We start from the raw sequence: 22,846 nt of genomic DNA on the forward strand, positions 1-22,846 counted from the left end.
TTAAATAAGCGTTTATGCACCGTCGTCCTTTAATGGATTGAATCGAAGTTGTTCAAAAGTCAAAAGTCTTGCAGTTGTAGATACAAGCTGTTTTCTTCCGTTGTCTTGTTTGCGAACCGTTTTGTTTATGCGAGATGGAGCTGAAGAATCTACTTTCTTTTCGAGGTAGGAATAATGCCTTTCTAAATAACGATAAAATAACGGTTGTGTTTTTAGCTACAATTAATCTATCTATACAATGAAACTACGGCAATCAGTAGCTGATCTAGGGGGAGAGTCTAGGGGGTTTAAACCCCCACTTTGGGAGTACCAGAAAGCCATATGAAACAAAAAAAATCACGACCCTTTGTCACTGAGCCAGCCCCCCCCCCCCCCCCCCCCCTCCTTTAGCAAAAAAGCTAGATCCGCCCCTGGCAATTATTCGAATTCTTTCTCGAATTGATTTTTCGCGCGCTCGAAGGTTTACACATTTTCCGAAATTTGTCTAGAATAATATTTCTTCTCTACGATGAAGTTTCTGGAGACTTATTACTGTTTATTTTTAGTGTGTTTTTCTTGAGAGACACGGAGGTCTGAAGGTCATTAGTCCTTTTTGCTGCGGGAAATATATTATTATTTCTGTGCTTCTGTGAAATCTTGAAAATGGCGCCTTTGCGAGTGTGATCCTCTCGCTTACAAACGCGTGAGTTAGAACTTTTCTATACGGTATAATCTTTAAATAAAAACCATTTTGCACACCTCCTCTCCGGCAATGTGTGGAAATGGCGTGGTTTCGGAGTTTTCTAGCCCAGCCGTTTTTTTCGTAAAAGGCGGTCAGTCCATTCCTTAGCGTGTTATATATAGTATAGATACTCTTTAGAGCATACTATCACGAATCTCGCATTTGATTGGCTCCCGTACTCACTATCTCTTTAACCATAGATAGTGAGTAGCGAAAAAGCCGGCGCCTTAGCGCCAAAAGCTGTTATTTATTACCGAGAATTTTTAACATTGTAAGTTTTTTCGAAGTTAGTATGTGAGTGGATTTATACCAAAACAATTAGCCTACTTGTTCTCGTTTTCTATGAGTCAAATACGCGCCTCGTTGACTATCTATTGACACATAGAAAACTCGAACTCGTAGTCTAATTGTTAAATATATATTTGAGGCCACCGGGTTCAAGAGTGCCAGCGCGATCTATCAGTGTGGCTTCTCTTGCTTTGCGGATGGAGTCGCGGTTGCTTATTATTTTTTCAATAGTTATGAGCTCTATGTCGGAAGCGGAGTGGTTGGGTTCCAGAAAGTGTTCAGCGGCGTGTTAAGGGGTGGATCGAGTCTACATTTCTGCGGTGGTCATTTAAGCGTTCTTTTAATTTGCATTTAGTTTCCCCAATATATTGAAGGTTACTAACAGCGGATACATTGAATCATTAAATCACGTTTTTAGTATTGCAGGTTATGTGGGAGGTTATAGGTCGTGTTTCACCTGTTGAGAAAAATGTGTAGCTTGTAAGGCCATCGGTTCTAATATAGGGGCAGGTTAGGCAGTTTTTTTTTTTTTCCGCAACGGAAGGCACCGGGAGGCGGTCGGAAGGGCCTATCCGCACTTGTCGAACAAAGTTTGTCTGGCCCGAACAAAAATGATAACAAATTTTGTCTCGGCCAAAAGTTATTAGCTAAAGTACATCCGCACTTATCGGGCCAAACAAATTAATTACAAACCGCCGACGTCAATCAAAATGCATTCTCGTATTTCTGGCGCGAATTAAATTGCACGTGTGGTTTGTTTACCTTTACAATTCGCCATGCTTCCAATGAATTACATCGCTCTACTCGTGTCGTTTCTGGCAATTTATTCATATTATCGACATCAGCAACAACTTTCCTTATATTTCTCAATCAGGTATTTAATACGGCGTTTGCATTTATCGACAGGTCTGTTGTTGTTATATTTATTGTTCAGTTCGTCGACGAGTTTTGCCCAGTATTTTCGCGAATCTTTGCTTTCGAGTCGTTCATGATATGATACCCACAGGTTAATCAAATACGTCTCCTCTTCTTTCTCGAAACTTTCAGTCTTTTTTGCTTTACTTGGTGCTGGCGCTTTGCCGCCTTTATCAAGTTGTTGCTTGTTCGCTTGTTGGTTGTTTTGCGGCACTTGTTGGTTTGCTTGTAAAGGCTGAAGCGGTGGATTCTGTACTTCATTTGGTTGCTCTACAATTTGAGACTGCGATTGACCATAAATACCAGCAGGATCAAACACTTGTGAGCCATAATAGTTGAAATAATAGTCCCGAGGAAAGTACGCCATGTTGTGACCTCGATTCACTCTGCGAAGATGAACTTTCCCGCGCAATTCGATCACGTTGGGTTATCAAGTAGGGTGATAATTGACAAAGCTGTCATGTTCGACATGATTTTGACGTTTGGCCTAGTTTTGTAGGGCTCCAAACCTCCCCAGCGGCGTCTTTGTAGTTTGGCCTGGCCGAACAAATTTTGTCTCAGCCGAACAAACGCATCCGCACTTGTTTCTTACAGTTGATGACAGAATTTGTGTCTAAATAAACAAGTTTTGTACAAGTGCGGATGGGCCCTTCGGCTTTTATAACGAGGATGTCGCGGAGGTTAGGTGAGCGGCGAAAGGCGACAAGAGGGGGCCTAGTGAAAACCGTATGGCATCGCTTACGGATTAAGTCACAAAATAATGGCAGCAGCAGGGATGGATCCAGGCCTGGATTTGACTGATTCCAAATGGTCACGGACCAATAAAGGGGGGGGGGGGGGGGGGGGGGTAATAGGGGCAACCCAACAGGAAATTTATGAAATTACGTGTTTGAAACATGCAATCTGCAGAATTTTAAAGAATGCATTTGGCATTTTAGGGATTTATATAGACAGATAATAAATTCAAGGTATAAAACTTATGGTCATCTCAAACTGAGTGACTTCATTCATTGATTAGTCAGATAATAAATACACTATTCCTACCTAATTCAACCAAATTTGTGTTCCTCAGTTATTCTCTTCGAATACCCCTTGGCAATATCCTAATGGTGTGACTGTAATATATAAAAAACCTCCCCTTGCATTATAACGTAGCTTGTGACACACAGACAGCAACTCGTACCAATAATTGACTCAATGACCTCTCAATTCTAAGCAATTTTACAATGGATTATCCCATCTAGTTGCTGATCTATTGGCACTTCTCCTCTTTGCATGTTTCTCCTAGATTCATCCATTAGAGGGCGAAAATTCGTGTGGTATCTTACGCTAATGTCGAAAGTACAAGAGGTGATTTTACCAGCCTATTTACCTTACTGAAATAACAGCCGAAAATCTTCCCAAATAAAACACAGGGCAAACAGAAATGTCATTAATATACTAAGAATACACTGTCCGGCGGTTCTGCTAAAAACATTATGTATTTCACTTAAGAAGGCGATCACTTTCTATTGCTATAACTCATAGAGAATTCGGAAGAACTATCGACCGGTCGCCACACTTTTATCATTAATTCCAACTTCTCGGGATCGGAATTCGATCAAATTCTACACCATAATCAAAAGGATAACACTCCTCCTTTCGGCAGACAGGCTCTCCACGAGAAACGTCTGCATTTTGTGAAGCCATGCTTCGCTTTTCAAGATTTCGGTTCGAGAGATGTGTACAAGGGATCACACGCTAAAGCAAACAAAGGCCTACTTTTTCAGGGGTAGTATCGGGATTTTATTGTCAACTGATTCCAAAGTAATTCACACGTTATAGCAACCAATCAAAACAGAGCTTGAGTAGTTCCGCGTGGGCCGTAGCCAATCGGTGAAGAGCTTGAGTAGTTCCAGAACACGCGCATAATTTTTATCCACGCGAAAAATTTCTAAATGGATCCCCTCCCCCAAACTAGATTTATCACTCACCATCAGGAGCAATATTTCCCGTGGGGGGGACCGAAAATGCTGTCCAAGCGCTAAAGAACACCACGTCAGGAGAAAATGCCGTTTTGCCGTTTGGGGAATTTTATTAAAATTGGTGAAAATGGAGTGACATTAGCTCTATTTTAGCCGAAATCAAGGGATTTTTCTGTTATACTATAAGTAACGAATTTGAAATTTACAATATTAGAAAATTTCTGCAATCACAGCCTTTGTGCAGACGTACAGATATTACACAATTTGAGCGTCGGATCCTTTTCAACATAATGGATTTCGTTACTTTTTCACATGTCCGTAACTTACTCCTTTGAGAGCCCTTCAGTTATTCAATTTTCTCTACTTTTACAAAAATTTGATATTCGACCCTTACCATTCATAACAAAATGGCCATACTCGATCCTTCAACGATTCAGTTCCTAAAGATACAGTAAAAATTTAAAAAAGCACGATTAAGTAAAGATACTCCCGCATTTCAAGGACACATTTTGTGTTCCTAAGGCTTTTCTTGGCGGGAGTCCTAAATTTTGAGGAGACTTTGGATTTTTTGGGCCTTCTTACATGCAAAAAGGAGCGAAACAACAATTGTCTACAAAAGAGTAAAAATACCCTTTAGTTCCAGGGAAGGTATAATTTTATACAATCCCAAACAGTCCCGGAGTTCAAATAGGAATGTATAAATTTATACAGTCCCGGAGTTCAAAAAGGAATGTATAAATTTATACAGTCCCGGAGTTCAAAAAGGAATGTATAAATTTATACAGTCCCCGAGTCAAAAAAGGAATGTATAAATTTATACAGTCCCGGAGTTCAAAAAGGAATGTATAAATTTATCAGTCCCCGAGTTCAAAAAGGAATGTATAAATTTATACAGTCCCCGAGTTCAAAAACGAATGTATAAATTTATACAGTCCCCGAGTTCAAAAAGGAATGTATAAATTTATACAGTCCCGGAGTTCAAAAAGGAATGTATAAATTTATACAGTCCCGGAGTTCAAAAAGGAATGTATAAATTTATACATTCCTATTTGAACTCCGGGACGGTATAAAATTATACATTCAACAATTGTTGTTTCGCTCCTTTTTAAATGTAACAGATACTGACAAATAAAAGATTTTGACATATCTTCCGGTTATTAACATGGACATTTTTATCGGTTATAGCTAAAACACTCATTGCTTTCTTTTATGAAACACGTCATTCGAGGTAATTTCTATTTCGCTTCTTTATAAATACAATAAATGATAAGAAATGGATGTTTTAGACATTCCATCCCGGAACACATAATCATTTGTGCCACGAATCGTAAAATTATCGATTGACTTCTTAACGTAAAAGGACAGGGGATTCACATTTAGTGAAATTAGCAGATTTTTAAGGCGAGTCTTGAAAAAATCGTATATTCTTGCCATTTCTTGCTAAACGGCAAAACAGCATTTTCTCCTGACGTGCTGTTAAGGAAATAACAGCGAAACAACCCAGGAAGCAGGTCTAATAATGTTTAAATAACAGACAACAGATGGATGTTTATTTTTTATTGAACGTTCTAAAATTCAAATCTACAAAAAAAAAAACATTTTTCTGGGATTTTGAGTGATTCAATGGAATCAGTTGAATCAGTCTGGATCCTCCCCTGAGCAGGGATGGGGTTAGTGCCTACATTTGCGAAGGATGTGGTGACAAGCGTTGATACCATCATTATGTAGGATGTTAGTATAGAGGCTAGAGACGTCGAGTGTGACCAAGAGAGAGTCTGTTGGTAGGTTGCTGAGTGTTAATAAAATGTTTAGGAAGTTGTTAGTGTCTTTTACGTATGATGGAAGTTTACTTACTAATGGCTGGAGGTACTCGTAGTCTACAAATTCTGAGATCCAGCAGATGGAGGCTTTCAGGTCGTTTCTTTCTATGTTTTTGCAACTTCAATTCAAATCACCGATTTCCAAATTGAGAACCGGCTTCTGTTTGCAAGACTTCAACATGGGCATCGACGCCACTGCCTACAGAGTATACATTGGCTTATTCCCTGGTCGGCATATGACGCGCTCTAAACTTAAGAATTTCTATTTTCATGCTGTTCGTGTTATCAATTCTTATCGCAAAATCGATGGATATTGAAACCAATCCTGGACCTGTCACAAGCATAATCACGGACTCAAGTGGTACGCAACCTTTAACTGATAACGTTACCAATCCAGGCCCGTACCCAGGATTTTTCCTGGGGGGGGTGCGAAATCCGAAAAAGTAGGGATGGGGGGGTGGGGGTTGAGGGCGTTTATTGTCGGATTTACCTCTTGACTTCATACCAGAGTGATCTAGCTTATTCTTTATAGTTTTGTCTACAAATAGCCGTTGTGGGGGGGGGGGGGGGGGGGGTGGGGGGGGGTGGGGTGCGTTCGCACCCCCTGCACTGATGGGTACGGGCCTGCAATTTACTCCGCTATTCAGCAAGACCGAACGAATCCACCTGAAACTTGTCCGCTTCCAGCACCACCTCATCAACTCCATCACAGAATATAATTAAAAAGGTCATGTACTACTAATGCTTATTTTATTCGCAATGGCTATATGCCCGACAGTCGGGAAAGGTCCTCCATGGACTAAATGCCCGACAGTTTCCAATTTATTCAAATAACCCAGTAAATTGTTGACCTACTGAGTTCAAATTATCCTATATTTGTTGAGAAAGGGCAAGCGAATCTGAATTGAGCTTTGTTGTCGGTTTAATGTTTTCTGTTGCCGTAATTTTAGTACCAGTGAATTTTCTACAATATGCTGCTAAATGTCGCCAGTTCTCAATTCTATATTAGTTTAGGGACGTGTCATTAATTACCGGGGGTGGGGGGAGTGCTCTTATTTCGGGGGGGGGGGGGTTCTAATTTTTCTCGTTTGTCTAAAGGGGGGGGGGGCTTAAGTTTTTTTTGGAGTGTCCTATTTTTTTTTCAAAATATTTCGTGAGAAATATTTCTTTGCTCCATCTGCCTCGTATATTACTTTGCGAGTCAAACACAAGCCATATACCAATATTTCATACATTAAATGTCTAATAATGTTTAATAGAATGGAAGTACGCATGGTCATTGAAGAAAACTCTGCGTCTCCTCAGTAACCTTTGAATGTTCTACCTGTATGGTCTTTAAAACATAGTCTCCAAAGATATGAAACAATAACATTACTTATAACACGGCTTGCGAATGTATTTTGTTCAACTCGAATAAAGAGTAAAAATCACTCTCTCTTACTCTCTCACTCACTCTCTCATACTACCTTCGATATTCTATGCCAAAATGTGCTATGCCATGCTGACGAGTCCTAATAAGGACGAAACAGCTGTCCATGGTTGCCGAACTGCACGGGTAATATACTGTGCTAGCGTCCCGTCTTGGCCCGACTGGTGCCAATGTGTGTATGCTAGTGTGCTTCTAAAGTTCACCAAAATGTTTGATAAAGCCACCATTTCTGTGCTCAGAACCCGGTATGCGATACCGTAGCGGACTACGAAATATTGGAGAGGTAAAGTAAAGAAACATCAATATTGGGGGCACGGCCACGCCCCTATTGATCATTTCCTTATAATTTTTGAAAATATGGGGAGTGCACGTGCCCCCAGTGCCACACTCCCTGCTACGGCCCTGTTACTCGCTGTCTATCACCGGATAAAAAGCCAGTAACGAATCGAACAAATCACAAGATTCCTGAAAGTATGTGGTGGGACTTTTTTTAGTAAAAGTGAATAGGGGGGTTGTTGGCCGTTGTTGTTTCTTAAAAACAATCCGTGTAATTAACAAGTAAAATTACTTAGCATCATATATTCTAAACTCATTGTCAGACAAATGCTGTAGAAGGGGCGTAGGGTAGATAGAGTTCAATTTTATCCCGTATCTCTGATGAGTCAAAAAATGATCATTTAAAAATGGCCGAGGGTGAGGTTACTATTTTCATCACCATCACCACCAAAGGCCCATGAGTTCAAAAAAAGAAATGGCGAGGAGTCAAGAAGGAGGCTGAGAGACGAAGAAAAAGTATGACGACTATGACTGGGTACATCAATATAGAGAGGGCGAGCTCAATAAGCTAGGTATCGGTCCTTAATCCAAACATAGAGAATGGAAGACCTCAAGAATAGGCTGTCAAAAGCAATAGGTGCAGGCACTAGACTGAGAAGAATATGGAGCTCGAAAAAGATCACAGGAAGAACGAAGATGAAGCCATCAGTACTCTCAGTTTTGTTATATGGTTGTGAGACCATAAGATGAATAAGGAAGACGATAAGATGCTGGCTTAATGTATTGTGCCCCCCCCCCCCCAAAAAAAAAAATAGATATAGATACAATTGCCTGAGAGTTAATAATTGAGTTTCTAAAACTTTCTTATCAAAATCATCATAAAAAACGCTGTCCAGCTCTTCTTTGAAGCAGTTTCCTTGGAAGGCTTTACAGAGGTGCTGCTCCAAATACACAAAGGTCTTAAAACCTTTTTGATTGAATCGTGTCCGAATACTTGTTGCAGCAGGTCGATTTTTTTTCAACATAAATACACATCTTTGGGTGAAGACAAGAGACCATGATATAACAGAACGAATCCCCGTGGCCCATGATAACGTCCAAGAAAGCTATTTTTAGATTGCGCGAGCTTGTCAATCATAGCATCCATACATGGTTCGTCGCGCCACATTTGGTTATGGGCACCACGAGCTAGTACAATTTCACACCAAATTATTTCCCTCTGCACTTCTTTACTTCGTCCTGTTTTTATCCTTTTAGCTTCTCTTCAAGGCTCATGATCACAATGCTACTCATGGGGTGGTGTCCTGTTATCTGTTAAGTTATAAAAAAGTTCAGTTATCTAAATGTTATATAAATAATCGAACGAGAAGACGTCGGGGAGACGGTGAATTTGGAGTTCATTCAAGATGCATCGTGCAGACTCCTAAAAAGTTATTTTTCTCTGCAATTCGGTAAGATAGAATACCTAGGCATTCTCAGAGTCTATGTTATGTATTTTAATACAAGAAGGCCTTTATTTTTCTTTGATTTATAACATTTTTAAATGAATGAACTTCAATTTTTCACGCAAATGTTCAGAAATCATGTCACTCAAGAAACCCTTGTTACTGGAATAAGATCTACTTCATTATAAAGACTTGAAGTCTTTTATTTGTAATATCGGTGTGAATATAATGGTATTAAGTTCTGGATGTATCTTTTTCATTCAAAGGGAATTGGAAGAGAATTGTGTTTTGTAAACACAGATTTATGATTGATTGTTGTGTTATAAGTAATTTGCGAATCAGCAGTGAAAACTTTTACTGGGGAAGTTGATCCCAGAGCCTAAAATCACGCACTTTATGCATTTCAATGTCCCAGAAACGGTTGATTGGCTCCAGCGTACTGTATGGAAGATCATTTTTACAGCGTTCGTAAAAAAGGAAGGTATTTTCGGTCAAAAAGATTTCCGAAACATCCTTCACATTGCTCAAGATGTGATCGCGCGTAAGACTCTTGTTGCTAGGAAACGTGAGCGATAACCAATCAGAGACGTCTCTAAAAATAACTGCTTGTTCTAAAAATAGTTTTTACGGTAGTCATCATTGGAACATACCCTAATAGGGGGGATTCGTTTTCTTACATCATGGTCTCTTGGTGAAGATGAACTCTTTTTTTCCTATTACTGGGGGAGGGTCCCATTTTTTCGTTTGTCTAAGGGGAGGGTCGTATTTTTTTTTCGCATATTTTAAAAAAACAGAGCCCTCCATCACCCGTCACTTAGAAAGGTCAAGCGAATCTGAATTGAGTTTTTTTTTGTTCAGTTGAATGTTTTTCCTTGCTTGTATACACTAAAACACTTTTTCCGACTGTGTTATTGTAGCAAATAAAATTAGGCGCCATCTTGGTAGAGTTTCTCTTGAAGTTGAAGGATTAGCGAAGCGTGGTGATCCTCGGGGACCCAGACCACGTCGTCCTGGGTCCCTGAGGCCCGACGCCCGAAGACGATGGGTATTCTAGTATTGTGTAATACCAGAAAATATCCATACCCCTCCCCCCCTATTGAGGGGTCGGAGGTATGACCCCCCCACCCCTCTGGAATTTCCAACCCCCTGGAAAAAGATAATTACAGTAACTGTTAAGGAAAAAGGGCATTTACCCCCCCCCCCCCCCCCCCCCCAACCCCACCCCCTCCTCCCCTCTGCAAATAACTGGGCATCTGAGCCCCCGGAATTCCCAATCCCCTTGGGGGGGGGAGGGGTCAAGTGTGACACGCATAAATTACACCTCGCCACTACCAAGACGACTACCTCTCACGACAGAATAAATCTCCTCGCGCTTATACTTATAACAAAGCTGGCTCAAAGCTTTACAATCACCGGAGTTGCTATCACTCAGTCTTGTACCCAGCTCGCGCTGTCAATCGGGAAACGCCTGGCTTTTTCTGCTGGAGCCATCTTTTTTGTTCTCTCCTTGCTTTCGTGACTTCGTCTTTAGATTTAAAAAAAGGTTGATTTTTACACCAACGAAGCTTCAAAATGAAACGAAGATATGAAAACGATCCCAAAGAACACGATGATACTAAGCGGGAGCGAAGGGAGGAAGCAGCGGAAACGGAACCGGATAAAACATTAGCGGTTACTCCAATCGATTCGTATCGATCGAGTTTCCCGTACTTCAGAAAACCATCAGAAATTGGTCACTTTTCCTTGGATGTAGATAGGAAATTTCACGATGACAGTCATCAGTTGAAGTATTTTTGCCCCCCTCATGAGATCCACTTCGATCTAAGCGAAGGATATAAAGAGTTCAAAGCGAGAGACGAAGATGTGAAAGAGGGACTAGGTCATTTGCTAGAGTGGATTAGTGCTCACAGAGAGAAATTTGCACTACCAGGTGAAGAGAGGGTAGAGAATGGACAAGCCGCAGATGCCAGACCAGCAACGAAGAGGTGAGTACTAGAAGTGTTTTGAGATTATTATTTATTGAGATGTTGACGTTAATCATAATGGTTTAGATATTGATTATTTATTATAATTGGACGATGTAGAAGTGATGGTAGTAAGGTAATAGTAACGGGGTGGGTGGGTGGTTCTTCAGGGTAAACGTGATAGAGATGCTCGTGATAGAGATGCTTGTCAGGAAATTTAAAAAATACCCCTTACAATACCTGCACAACCAAAAATTGCTACCCTAAAAATACCTATGTTAATACCAATTCATTTTTCAATGACAATGACTACAATGGTGATGGTCTTAACAGTTTGAACACCAACTTTGTGACATGGAGGGGCCATCTCACCAAGCTGCTATGCACTCCATACGAGACCAAAGAGCCCTGGCAAATGGCTGCAACCCTATTCAAGGGCACTATATACCTCAGCGAGGTAGAAACTCAGGAGGCATACGATCGTCGAAAGAACATGGAAGAGCGACATAAAGAAATGTGTTACTGGGGGCATAAATTTGAAACATATGTCACAAAGCTTGTGTCTGAACGAGGCAAGAGGGAAACAGTGATGGGAGCATCGACATCTACTGCGTCAACATCAGAGGGTGGCGCTTCAGCTAAGCCTGTCAATAATTCAGAAGCTTATGTGTCAGTGTTCAGATCAAGACTAGAGAGGCATTCCCTGGTGTTTGGTGCCGAGATAGACTGCTGCACTAAGGTAATTCCTACTTGAATAGATTACTGGTATGGACTATATAAAATGACTTTGTACCTGATGTTTCCACTTCCTTCTTATAAACCCACCTCACTACCATTTTAGCACTCTTTACCCTCACGGTTTCATGTCTCCCACAACAATTCCTCCTCTCCACACTGCATCCACTACCCCGCTCACGGACCACCCCGCTCACAGACCACCCCGCTCAAGTGCTACTCTCATCTATTGTGCCTTGGTATGAATAGCCCAGTACCTTCAGGCGATATTTATCATTTGAAAAAAAAAATAGTATTTGAAGATGACTTTATAAGAAATAACCCACTTTTTGGCTGCTAAGGGGGGTGAGAGTGCACCCCCCTGTGTACACGCCTCACCTTGTGATGCCTCCAGAAGACCTTGATCCCATGGTGCTACTCAGACATTAGCATGCTGGGAAGTATCTACCCTATTTTGGGGTTTTTATTTTGGGGGGACTTAGAAAACTTTGTCTGGTATTTTTTGGTCTCAGCATTTTACCCCATGCTACTGTAGAAAGAAGACTTTTCTGTAAATTTGAAGTAGAAGAATGGAACACATTTCTCTTCAAATCACAATAATATGCAGTTATTTTACTGTTAACTTTAGACTTTTTTGAGAAATTTTCAGGGTTTGTAACTGTCCTTGTTATTTTTCGGTGTATACTGTATTTACTCATGTATAATACACACTTTTCCATGTGAAAATGACCTTAAAAATTGGGGTGCGTACTATACATTTCTTATACACTTCTTATTTGTGAGGTAAAACATTTGCATAATAACAAAAACAATGGAGGCTCTTGAGTAATGAGTATAAATAAATAAAAGGTATTTAAACCCTGCGACGATGTAAATAAAAACATGGACATAAAATATCTATGCCTCTAGTTTGCTTATTTTTATTAACATATAATTTTTCCACATATTTTGAATCTTGGATTTTTGTGAAATATAGCTACTTTTCTAATTTTTGAAAATGGTCTAAAAAATCAAGGTGTGTACAGGATTATACATAAATGCGTATTATACATGAGTAAATATGGTAACTTTCTTTGTTGTTTGTTGCTGTGTTTTTTTTACTTCTTGGCCCCACATTTTACAGGAAACAGAAGAATCGCCAGGAAATTACATCGAGCTCAAGACGTCTCATGCTCCACACAATCACCAACAGCACTGGTCCTTCAATCGCTACAAGTTGCTCAAATGGTGGGCACAGTCTTACCTGGCAGGGGTGCCAAAAATTATTGCTGGTTTCCGTCATCATCACAGTCATGTGGATAAACTCCAAACTTACAACACCCTGGAAATACCCCATCTCCTTGAAAACCAACAAAACATGTGGGATTCAACCATCTGCTTCAACTTCCTGGAAAAGTTTCTACGCTGGTTGCGCTCTGTGGTGGTGTTGGATGACCCAAACAGAGTTTACCTTTTCTCATTCAGGGCTCCATTCGAACAAGTGAAATACCAGGAATTTACAAATGGGGAGCATAAGTTTTTGCCAGAGTGGTATATTAAGACATTTTAAATCAATTTTGTATAGTTACTTGTGTGTTTTGAGGGGTAATCAAGTGATAGATGGCAATACTTGTTCAGAAATAGCAAGCTTGATCATCAATAGGAATTTAACTGGTGCTCTTCTTCTAAAACAAAATAAAAGGACTAGTCTTTTAGCGACATGTCAAGTTATCGTATCTATTTATAAAAAAAACTATTTTTGAAAAACAAAATGGACCATGTTTTCTATCTATTGTTTGGTAAATGTAATTAAAATAATAATGGTTTTGGAAAAGAACCTCTGAGCTGTTCTAATGAATAGGTCATGAAAGAAATAGATGAAAAAAGTCATAGGGGCATTGTTTTTACTTATTTTACACCAGATTTTAATTCCCCCTCACCTTAAAATCTACATAAGCCTGTAGAGCTAAATCTAGAAATCTATATACATGCTACATTTGTATCTTTTTCCAGACAGATTCATTGTTATCCCATACTAAAATACTGAGAATCACAATAATACAATGATTCAGTATTCCATACTTTCAGATAATAAAAAAGTCCAAATATTGTTCTGTTTGTGGATTATTTTGGGGGAAATTTTAAGTGGTTATGTTATGAAGAATTCTGGGAGCTATGGTTTGTTCAACAAAAAAAGTTATTATTGTCATATAATAGTGCAGGGGAAGATAAGACCCCACCCTGCACGTGCAGAGATAAGAAACTATGTGGGTAACTAGGCAATGGAATAATTTGACTGCGTCAGTAATTAAAAAGGTAATTAATTTTCATTGTATATTCTTATAAAAAAGATTCTAGATGGAGCTACTGTAAGGATGTCATTTTCTGCTCCGGATCTCAACCTGAATTTTTCTTTAGATACTCCCATGTATTATTATGCTAGAGGATCCAGCGTACTTTGCGGGCAGTTGTGACCTTTGACCTGGTATTTGATGATAAGATAGAATTTTGAAATGTTCAATAAAATATAGTGTCCCCATTTTATTTTTGTGCTTTTATGTTGACCGTAGGTCTCGCAGGTCTATTTTGTTTTCAAAAATAGCCTTTAAAAACATGACCCCCTCACTCCCTTCTCACCGCACGCACGGTGTGAGACTCGGACTGAGCTGTCGGTTGCGTCCCATTCGTCCCAGGGTTCCCGCCTACGGTATTTATAATAAAAAAAACTCTTCGTGTGCTACGCTTTTTCGTGCACGGAACAATATTAGTAAGGAATAATGACAGTAGCACGTTTCGAGTATTAGATTTATTAAGGAGTCACGGAACATTGCTTCTGCGTCACTCCATCCGGTGGATCATGAATATGCATTATTGTCTCAACAACACAATCAAGACTAGTAAAACGTGATCGGTGGGAATCGGTGAACTTCTTTTCGATTGCAGCGAATAATACTTTCAGTGCGAACAAGACTAATTTCCAGTGATATATATATATACAGCTTATGGATTTGTTCTGGTGAAATTTGACCCCGAAAGCGTGATAGAAACTTGTTATCTTTCATCGTACAAACACTACTGAATTCTCTTTCTGTTGTGATACGAAATGATGTACTGAACGGTTACAGCGAAATTATCGACGACTTTGAATGTGAAGAATGAGCTTATGCCATGGAAACTTGAGGGAAATCGATTATTTTGCGAATTCTTTTTTTAACGTGACTATCTCTTCATTAGTTCGTGCTGGCTTGAACTTATAGAAGCGTGCAACAGCGGAAATCGACTGAGCTCTTCAACTTATTTATTATATTATGGCTGGCGATTTCCCCAACTGGCTTGGGCCTTTATTGACCTCAGTACTTTTAATTGTAATCATCATTTGTGTTTGCTGGTATTACTGTTACTGGAAGCCGAAAAAGGAAAAACAAAACAAAGACAAAGAGTCCGGAATTGAGGCAGGTGTGAAACGCGACACTGGTTGTCCTGTTATTCATGATAAAAGGCACAATAAATTGAGTCCTCATCGCACACTAGGGGGCAAATACGAGGATGATTCCACATACTGGGGCTATACAGGGCCATCAGGGTTGGTGGGGATGAATTACGGATCATATGGCTTGGACTACTGTCCGATATCCGACACACAGCTCCCGATATGCAACGAGTACACTCTCCCAAAGTTCCAGTACAGTAAATATGATTATGCAAATAAGTGTAAGATGGTGTCTCAAAAGTGCAGAGACCCAAGGAAAGGTTCACCAGCACGATGCAAGAAGATTGAGCGCACTCACTGTGCTTCGGCACATGTCAAAAAATGCATGAAGAAGGGGAGTGTGTGCGTCAGCCAAGCCTCCCCGCAATTATGGAGGGGGAGTCAATGGGGTCCCTTTGTTTGGAGGAGGCTGAGGAGGAATTTGGTCCAGTTAAAAATGCCTGCTGTTATACTCGTGAAAATGAGTTGGTATACAATAAAATTATAGCTCCACCAGCAAAGCCAGATGACAAGAAATCTGATTACAAGGCAACATTTGATGGCGTAGACATTTGTGTTAGCTGTGAAGGCGATACATGCCACGAGACTGTATGATAATACACCTATACACATACTTTTATAAAGAATTACTAAAACGTACTTGTGCTACAAAGGATTCCCAATATTTTGGTACAGGACTGGTGTTGAAAAGATTTAGAAATTACCCTTAAAGATGCCTATATAGGTATGTCATGACTTAATTTGATACCTCAAAAGATAACATTTTTTGGATGCCTCAAAAGATAATATTTGATTAAAGGAGAAAAATAGAACCCAAAAGAGAGCTTTCGAGCTCTAAAAGATAACAACCTCTGAAAACTATAATAATCATCTCATTTCCTGTACCTAAACTTTTGGGATACTGCCCCTCTCTCTACCGGAGATACTGCCCCTCTCTCTATTGGAGAGGTACTGTACAGGACCCGAAATGATCCCAGGACCCGAAACGATCCCAGGACCCGAAATGATCCCCAAAAGTACCCCAACTGATCCTCGGACCCGAAACGATACCGAGGAGTCCCCGAAATCAACCCCAAGGAATTGCGGTAATGGACAAAGGGAAAGCAGAAGAAATACTTGCAAGTTTTGAAGCATAATAAAGGGTTAAGAGCGACTCGATTTCTAAGCAACGTGACTTAAAAATATTAAATTCCAACACAATACTTCTATTTATTACATTGCCCGGCGTTAAACCCATAAACAGAGTCCAAAACAAATACACAACTTTAAATTGCTACTGAAAGGAATACAGCATAAACATAGCACAGCTTTGCTCAGATCAACCAAACTTTTGACCTTCCATCACACTCTTAACATTTTGCGGTTCCGACACATGACTCCGACACTATAAATCTCATTTCCGGTAAACATCACCCCTAAAAATTAATATTCATCTGACAACCAAACATGTATTTCACCACGAAATCCTTGTTCACACGAGCGAATATTTACCTACACATTTTAGGCAGCCGGTTTGGCCGAGAAGATGGAATGACAAAAGCACACTGAGTAATACACTCGAACAACCCTTCTACTATCGATGCAAAATATTAAGAGGATGTGAAAGCAATATTATGTGAGTTTTGAATTTCCTCATGTAGTCGTGCGTATACCCCGGCATGATCTCACGATATGATAGGTCTTTCATTTACCGAAAACAAACATGCCAAAAAATAACTTTAAAACATTTCGCTTCCTATGTAAAGCAGCATGTCCCATCTGTAAAGACTTTCTTTTATGGCTTGTTATGTAAAAATGATTTATCCACGCCGGGCTCCTCAAATTACTATCACATGAGTTGTTAGTTGACCCCAATTTCTGACTCAACCACTGTATTTCCCCCGCAGTCGTATATAAAAATCTTAATACTATAGTTTTAGTTAATGTAAATTTCCTTTTAATAACACAAACAAAGCTAAATGTTTCATATGTTTTTAAAACTGAAAGCCAATCCTTACACATTCCTTTAGTTGTCCATTACTGTAATTCCTTGGGGTTCATTTCGGGGACTCTTGGGGATCGTTTCGGGTCCCGGGATCAGTTGGGGTACTTTTGGGGATCGTTTCGGGTCCTGGGATCGTTTCGGGTCCTGGGATCATTTCGGGTCCTGTACAGTACCCAATTCTTGTATTGATTGGTATTGGTGCTATACTAGAGAGAGTCAGAGGAGGTGAGAGGGTTAGGCAAAAAATAATATTAGAGTGACAGGCTATGCAACAAGGCAATTGGAGGGGGATAGACAGTTACTGTCTAATTCTAGAGTTGGAGGAAGAGGGGGGCAGCCAATATTATTTCCATAGAAGGAAGGTTGACTAATTCATTACCACTGTTCTGTACAGAAATAACTATGGTATGAAAGCTTAGTTTTACACAGCATATTTCATAGCTGTCCACACACATTAGGCGGGTGTCACAAGATTTTGGACACCATCACAAGCCTAATTTTTGTGAGAATGTCCATTCTCTGTATTCACCCGCATTGGCTCTCTCTGGGATTTCTTTTCACATATTTTTTGTATTTCACTTGATTTCACAAAATTTCTGTCCAAGTTGGGTTGACAGCTAAGATGTTTTTATTTGTGTACATTTTTTATTCAAATCTATATTTCAATATTTATATGCAATGCATACGAAACATTACATCAAGCATCTTAAATGCTCTTTAATTTGTTTTAATGAGATAATGTTTTTTTTTCTGCATTTTACTAAGTGGTAGTGGGTCTGCAGTGAGTTGCTAAAGTGGTCTCATAGAGCAACGCTTTTTCAGAAAAAAGAATTGTAGGGCTTTAAATTTATTCCCAATGTAGTAGATATTAAATGATTTATCTCAGATTTAACAAAAAGGAATTTTAAGACAATACAGCAGCTATTGCAACCGTTTTCGAGATCCACTTCTACTTTTTTAAAATGCCAGTATTCATTAGAACAATGGAACCTAAATATAACAATAGTTTTTAATCCTTTACTTTTAGTATACTTTACTTCTATTAATCCCATCTCAGTAAATCATATTGGAAATAAGTATTTGACATTGTGTTATATCGTGTTTCTGTGGATGAGCTTAGTGGCTTAAGGCCTAAACCATCTATGCATGATAAATATCGTGTCACGGGTCGCTCTCACCCTCATTTCATACAGCACATTTCTCACGCTGTCAACAAAATTTGCGAGATTTCGTGAGCGTTGCACCCAATAAGCGAAAAGGAAGCTAAGTGCGCTGAATATGATTACTGGTATTGTGTGGGCTACATAGTTTATTAAAAATGTCACTTTTAACATTTTTTTTAGATAACATTGAAAACCCAAAACGTAAACAATGAATTGTAGAATGAAAAAAACCGTCACCAACGCCGTATTGGTTCATGATTTTGTTTCAAAGAATGAGTATGTACAGTGCTAATAATGATTGTAAATATAAATTGTAAATGCATTGTGAATCCATTAGTTGTATTCAGGTGTTACCCTTTGAAAAACGGAAGTTAACAATGCGAGAAAAAATGCGCTGAAAACAAAAGAACGAAAGCGACTGTTGTAGGGATGAAGAAAAAGTAAAATAAAAGAAACTAGAAAACAGCATAAGGAAAACCATTTAAGAGAACATGAACATTTAAGACTAAACGTGCTACAGGGTAAAGATATACTGTTAACTAATTGTTCAAAAGGGATATTTTCAATGGTGAAATCCAGGCTAAAAGTGTCATTCAACCGTGGGAGCCTAGTCAGCCTGTGTCCTTTGAAAGTACGATAGTTTGTGTCAGATTGCTCCATTATTTTCCAGCTGAGCGATTCATTGACACCCTATCATGGGCCTATCACTAGCGTCTTGGCTGCATATTTTTGGATGAAATTCTAAACTAATCTAAATCACAAGCAAATACCTCTGAAATGCACATCGCGGGTCAATTCTTCGGCGAGCTTTCAACATCTTTATCACTATTATGAGTAATAGTAACGTTTGGCTTAGTGTCTTCTTGCCTGCTTCTGTATGCATCGCCTTTATGATATGGAGTGTTCTGCTTTGTTTGTATTTTGGTATGAAAAGCGCAAAAGGAACGGATAATTTGGATAAAGAGCAGTCATTCGTCTTAAAAAGGCGCAGAATAGCCTACTTGAGAAAAATCTTCCAAAAAATAAAGGGGGCATGTAAAGGAAAGGAGTCCCGTTTGATGACAGATACAAGTGGGGCATGTAAAGGAAAGGAGTCCCGTTTGATGACAGATACAAGTGGGGCATGTAAAGGAAAGGAGTCCCGTTTGATGACAGATACAAGTGGGGCGTGTGAAGGAAAGGAGTCCCGTTTGATGACAGATACAAGTAAAGAATCTGGCTCTTTCTCGACCTCAAGCGAGATGCAAAAGAACAAGACCCAAACTCGCCTCAGCATGTACCCAAGCTACTTTAGAAGGCCTCTTGACACGAAAGAGATGATGACAGGGGACGCGGACAGGGAACCTAACGTCATAATCGAAGGGACGATGTGGTCTTACACGCCAGCCTTGTTTTTACATTATGCCACCTTTAGGGGATAAGTAAACTGTGAAAGAGGAACTTTATCAACTTTAGAAATATTAGGATATGAAAGTAAAGCCTTGCTAGACTTTACCCAATGTGATAGTATGTTTACAGTCAATCAAGTCAAACCATTGTAGTGCACAATTTTCTTGTTCTTTTTATTATTTATGGTAAGCGCGTGATGTGTTCCCTAGTAAGAACGTTTACTCATAAGCGAGTGTTGTGTTTATTGTATTGGTAACGCCTAGTGCACACTAGCAACATAACAACATAACGACATGGGCGCGCGCGCTATGTTCAGCCCGACATAACGACATTAAAACATAATGACATAAAAGAAAAGACATGTTTTTTCTCTTATGTCGTTATGTCCATGTCGTTATGTCGAAAATAATGCCTAGTGCACACTAGCGACATAACAACATAACGACATGGGCGCGCGCACTCTTATCTTCGACATAACGACATAGACATAACGACATAAGAGAAAAAACATGTTTTTTCTCTTATGTCGTTATGTCCATGTCGTTATGTCGGAAATAATGCCTAGTGCACACTAGCGACATAACAACATAACGACATGGGCGCGCGCACTCTTATCTTCGACATAACGACATAAGAGAAAAAAACATGTTTTTTCTCTTATGTCGTTATGTCCATGTCGTTATGTCGAAAATAATGCCTAGTGCACACTTGCGACATAACAACATAACGACATGGGCGCGCGCACTCTTATCTTCCAGTGTTTACTGGTAACCGCGTGGTGCGTTTACTGGTAAGCGCGTGATGTGTTTACTAACCGCGTGATGTGTTTACTGGTAAGCGCGTAATGTGTTTACTGGTAAGCGCGTAAGGTGTTTACTGATAAGCGCGTGGTGTTTTTATTGGTAAGTGGGTGATTTGTGTGCTGGTAAGCGCGTAATGTGTTTGCTAGTAAGCGCGTGATGTGTTTACTAATAAGCGCGTGATGTGTTTACTTGTAAGCGAGTGATGTGTTTAGTGGCAAGCGCGTGATGTGTTTATTGGTAAGCGCGTGTTGTGTTTATTTGTAAGCGCGTGTTGTGTTTATCGTTAAGCGCGTGATCTGTTTACTAGTAAGAGAGTTTACTTGTAAGCGAGTGTTGTGCTTACTGGTAAGCGCGAGATATGTTTACTGGTAAGTGCGTGATGTGTTTACTGGTAAGCGCGTAATGTGTTAACTGATAAGCTCGTGATGTGTTTATTGGTAAGCGCGTGGTTTTTTCGTAATAATATCAATCGCGCGTTGAATAGGATTACATTCTCCGTGCTCGCGATGCACTTCGTGCATCTTTCTTCGGCACTTCTTGCCCACACTACGCGTACTCGATATCTTCGGGCGGTCTGTAACCTATGAAATGAACAAAGACCCTGATGACCAAAATAATCCACTTGATAATGCTAAGCCCCGAACCCCCAACAGCGCAACTGATAACTCCCCTTACAAAACAAACACACATGACGTCAACTCGCTCGCACTCGTGGCTTGTAAATCCAGATAGGGTTCCTTCTTTCACTTCAGCAGCATATTAAGTTTTCCTTCTAGTACAAATATTTAAAAAAGCCATATAATAAATAACTTATTGACCTCTCCCGCTCGGTTAATATGTAGATTGGAAGCAAGATTTCAGGACTTTTTAAAGATTTTTTGGGTAACTTCTGCGCTTCAGTAAAGCAAAACAAAAAATGGAAAAATAAGAAATGAGTAATTAAACGCAAAACTAGATTTCAAAACAAGTCCCAAGGGGGTAAATATGTGCGATTTCCAGATGGAAATCTACTACATAGAAGGGTCGATACATACTTGATGGATGTCCTTAGGAGCATTTTTATCATGGTGAATTTAAAACGTAATACAAAAATGGAAAAGTAGAACTAGTTTTGCTACAAACCGTGCTTTTTTGCAGTTATAATTGGCAAACTATATTATTTTCCTGTCTTTGATTATCTAAAATTAATTGTATCATCTCCCAGCGTGGTTTCTTTACACAGAAGATGGAACCCATTAGGTGAATCACTTTACTCATAACATACGAAGACACAGAGCTAAGAGACATGCTTCTCTTCCTTTGCGTTGTCGTTTTCCCTCATCAATTACGACATGAAAAAAAGGAGATGCAAACGTATGAAGTTTTCACACATAAACCTGCCTCGCAAACTCGTGAAAATGGACAACTCTGTTTACGCGGATATAAGAGATGGTAAGTATACCGCAAAATTACCCAGAAACACGAATTGCCTCCGAATTAGTAGCTTTTTGCATTAGAGGTCATAAAAATGAAAAGAATAATTGTCTTAGTCAATTCGGAAAGTAAATCAAAGTGTGTATGGCCAACAACATTCGGCAAGTCCGGCACTTTCTGATAAATTTGAATTAAAGTTCATACTCGTCATACCACGAAAAATGTGTTTATGTTGGGCATTCGGAATATTTGGCATAACGCATCGTTTTTTCCCAGTTTTCTGCTAGTTGATACATGAACATATTTGTATATTTTTACATTACATTTACACTTGAAATATCGACTCCAATAAATTTGGTACGCGCCACTCCTCACACACCTTATGTGCTTATTATGTAGAATATACAATATAAACATTTTCTGTGCGAAGGATCGCAGAGACTAAGCAAAGAATGCATAATAGGTGCAGCTGTCTCTGTCCCAAAAGACGTTTATGCTCGGCTTCAAAGGTAAGAAATATGTGGAACAAGTCAAACGCCACCAGTGGTATCATCAATGCTGCATCCAAATGTTGTCAAATTTGGTCTTTCGTTTCTTCCTTTAAAACGATGTATACCTCAGTGAACCTTGACAGGTTGTGCCAACAAACCCCATCCTCTGGGGATGGAAGATGGCAGTATTCCAGACTCAAGTATCACGGCTTCATCAACTTGGCACTGTGGGGAAAACAATATCCTACTCAGGGGCTTGAGGGATAGTGACCCCACTAATGCTGCCCTAGCTGGTAATTTCCAGGCACTGCTTGAATTCCAGGTAGATAGTGGTGACCAAATACTGGAGCAGCACCTAGAAAATGCTCCAAGAAATGCCACATACATTTCAAAGACCATCCAGAATCAAATGATATCAACTGTTGGTGCTCATATTTTAAATAATTTATCTCAAGAAATGAGAGATAGTAAATATTTTTTCTGTAATGGCAGATGAAGCGGCTGATATAGCAAACAAAGAAAATATTTCTGTTGTGATTAGATTTCTCGACTCAACCAAAAACTTCAGAGAAGAATT

General features: G+C 39.6%; 1 protein-coding gene across 1 annotated transcript; it reads left to right on the forward strand.

Moving 5' to 3' along the window:
* The first annotated feature begins 10,299 nt into the window (after positions 1–10,299).
* LOC5500297 (decapping and exoribonuclease protein) lies at positions 10,300–14,951 on the forward strand. Its single transcript, XM_032368747.2, has 3 exons — positions 10,300–10,843; positions 11,156–11,561; positions 12,681–14,951. Exons 1-3 carry the CDS (start codon positions 10,431–10,433, stop codon positions 13,104–13,106), a joined length of 1,245 nt encoding a protein of 414 aa, XP_032224638.2. The 5' UTR covers positions 10,300–10,430; the 3' UTR covers positions 13,107–14,951.
* Positions 14,952–22,846: the final 7,895 nt, after the last annotated feature.

Source organism: Nematostella vectensis, chromosome 12 (assembly GCF_932526225.1).
Source record: "Nematostella vectensis chromosome 12, jaNemVect1.1, whole genome shotgun sequence".
Classification (NCBI taxonomy): domain Eukaryota; kingdom Metazoa; phylum Cnidaria; class Anthozoa; order Actiniaria; family Edwardsiidae; genus Nematostella; species Nematostella vectensis.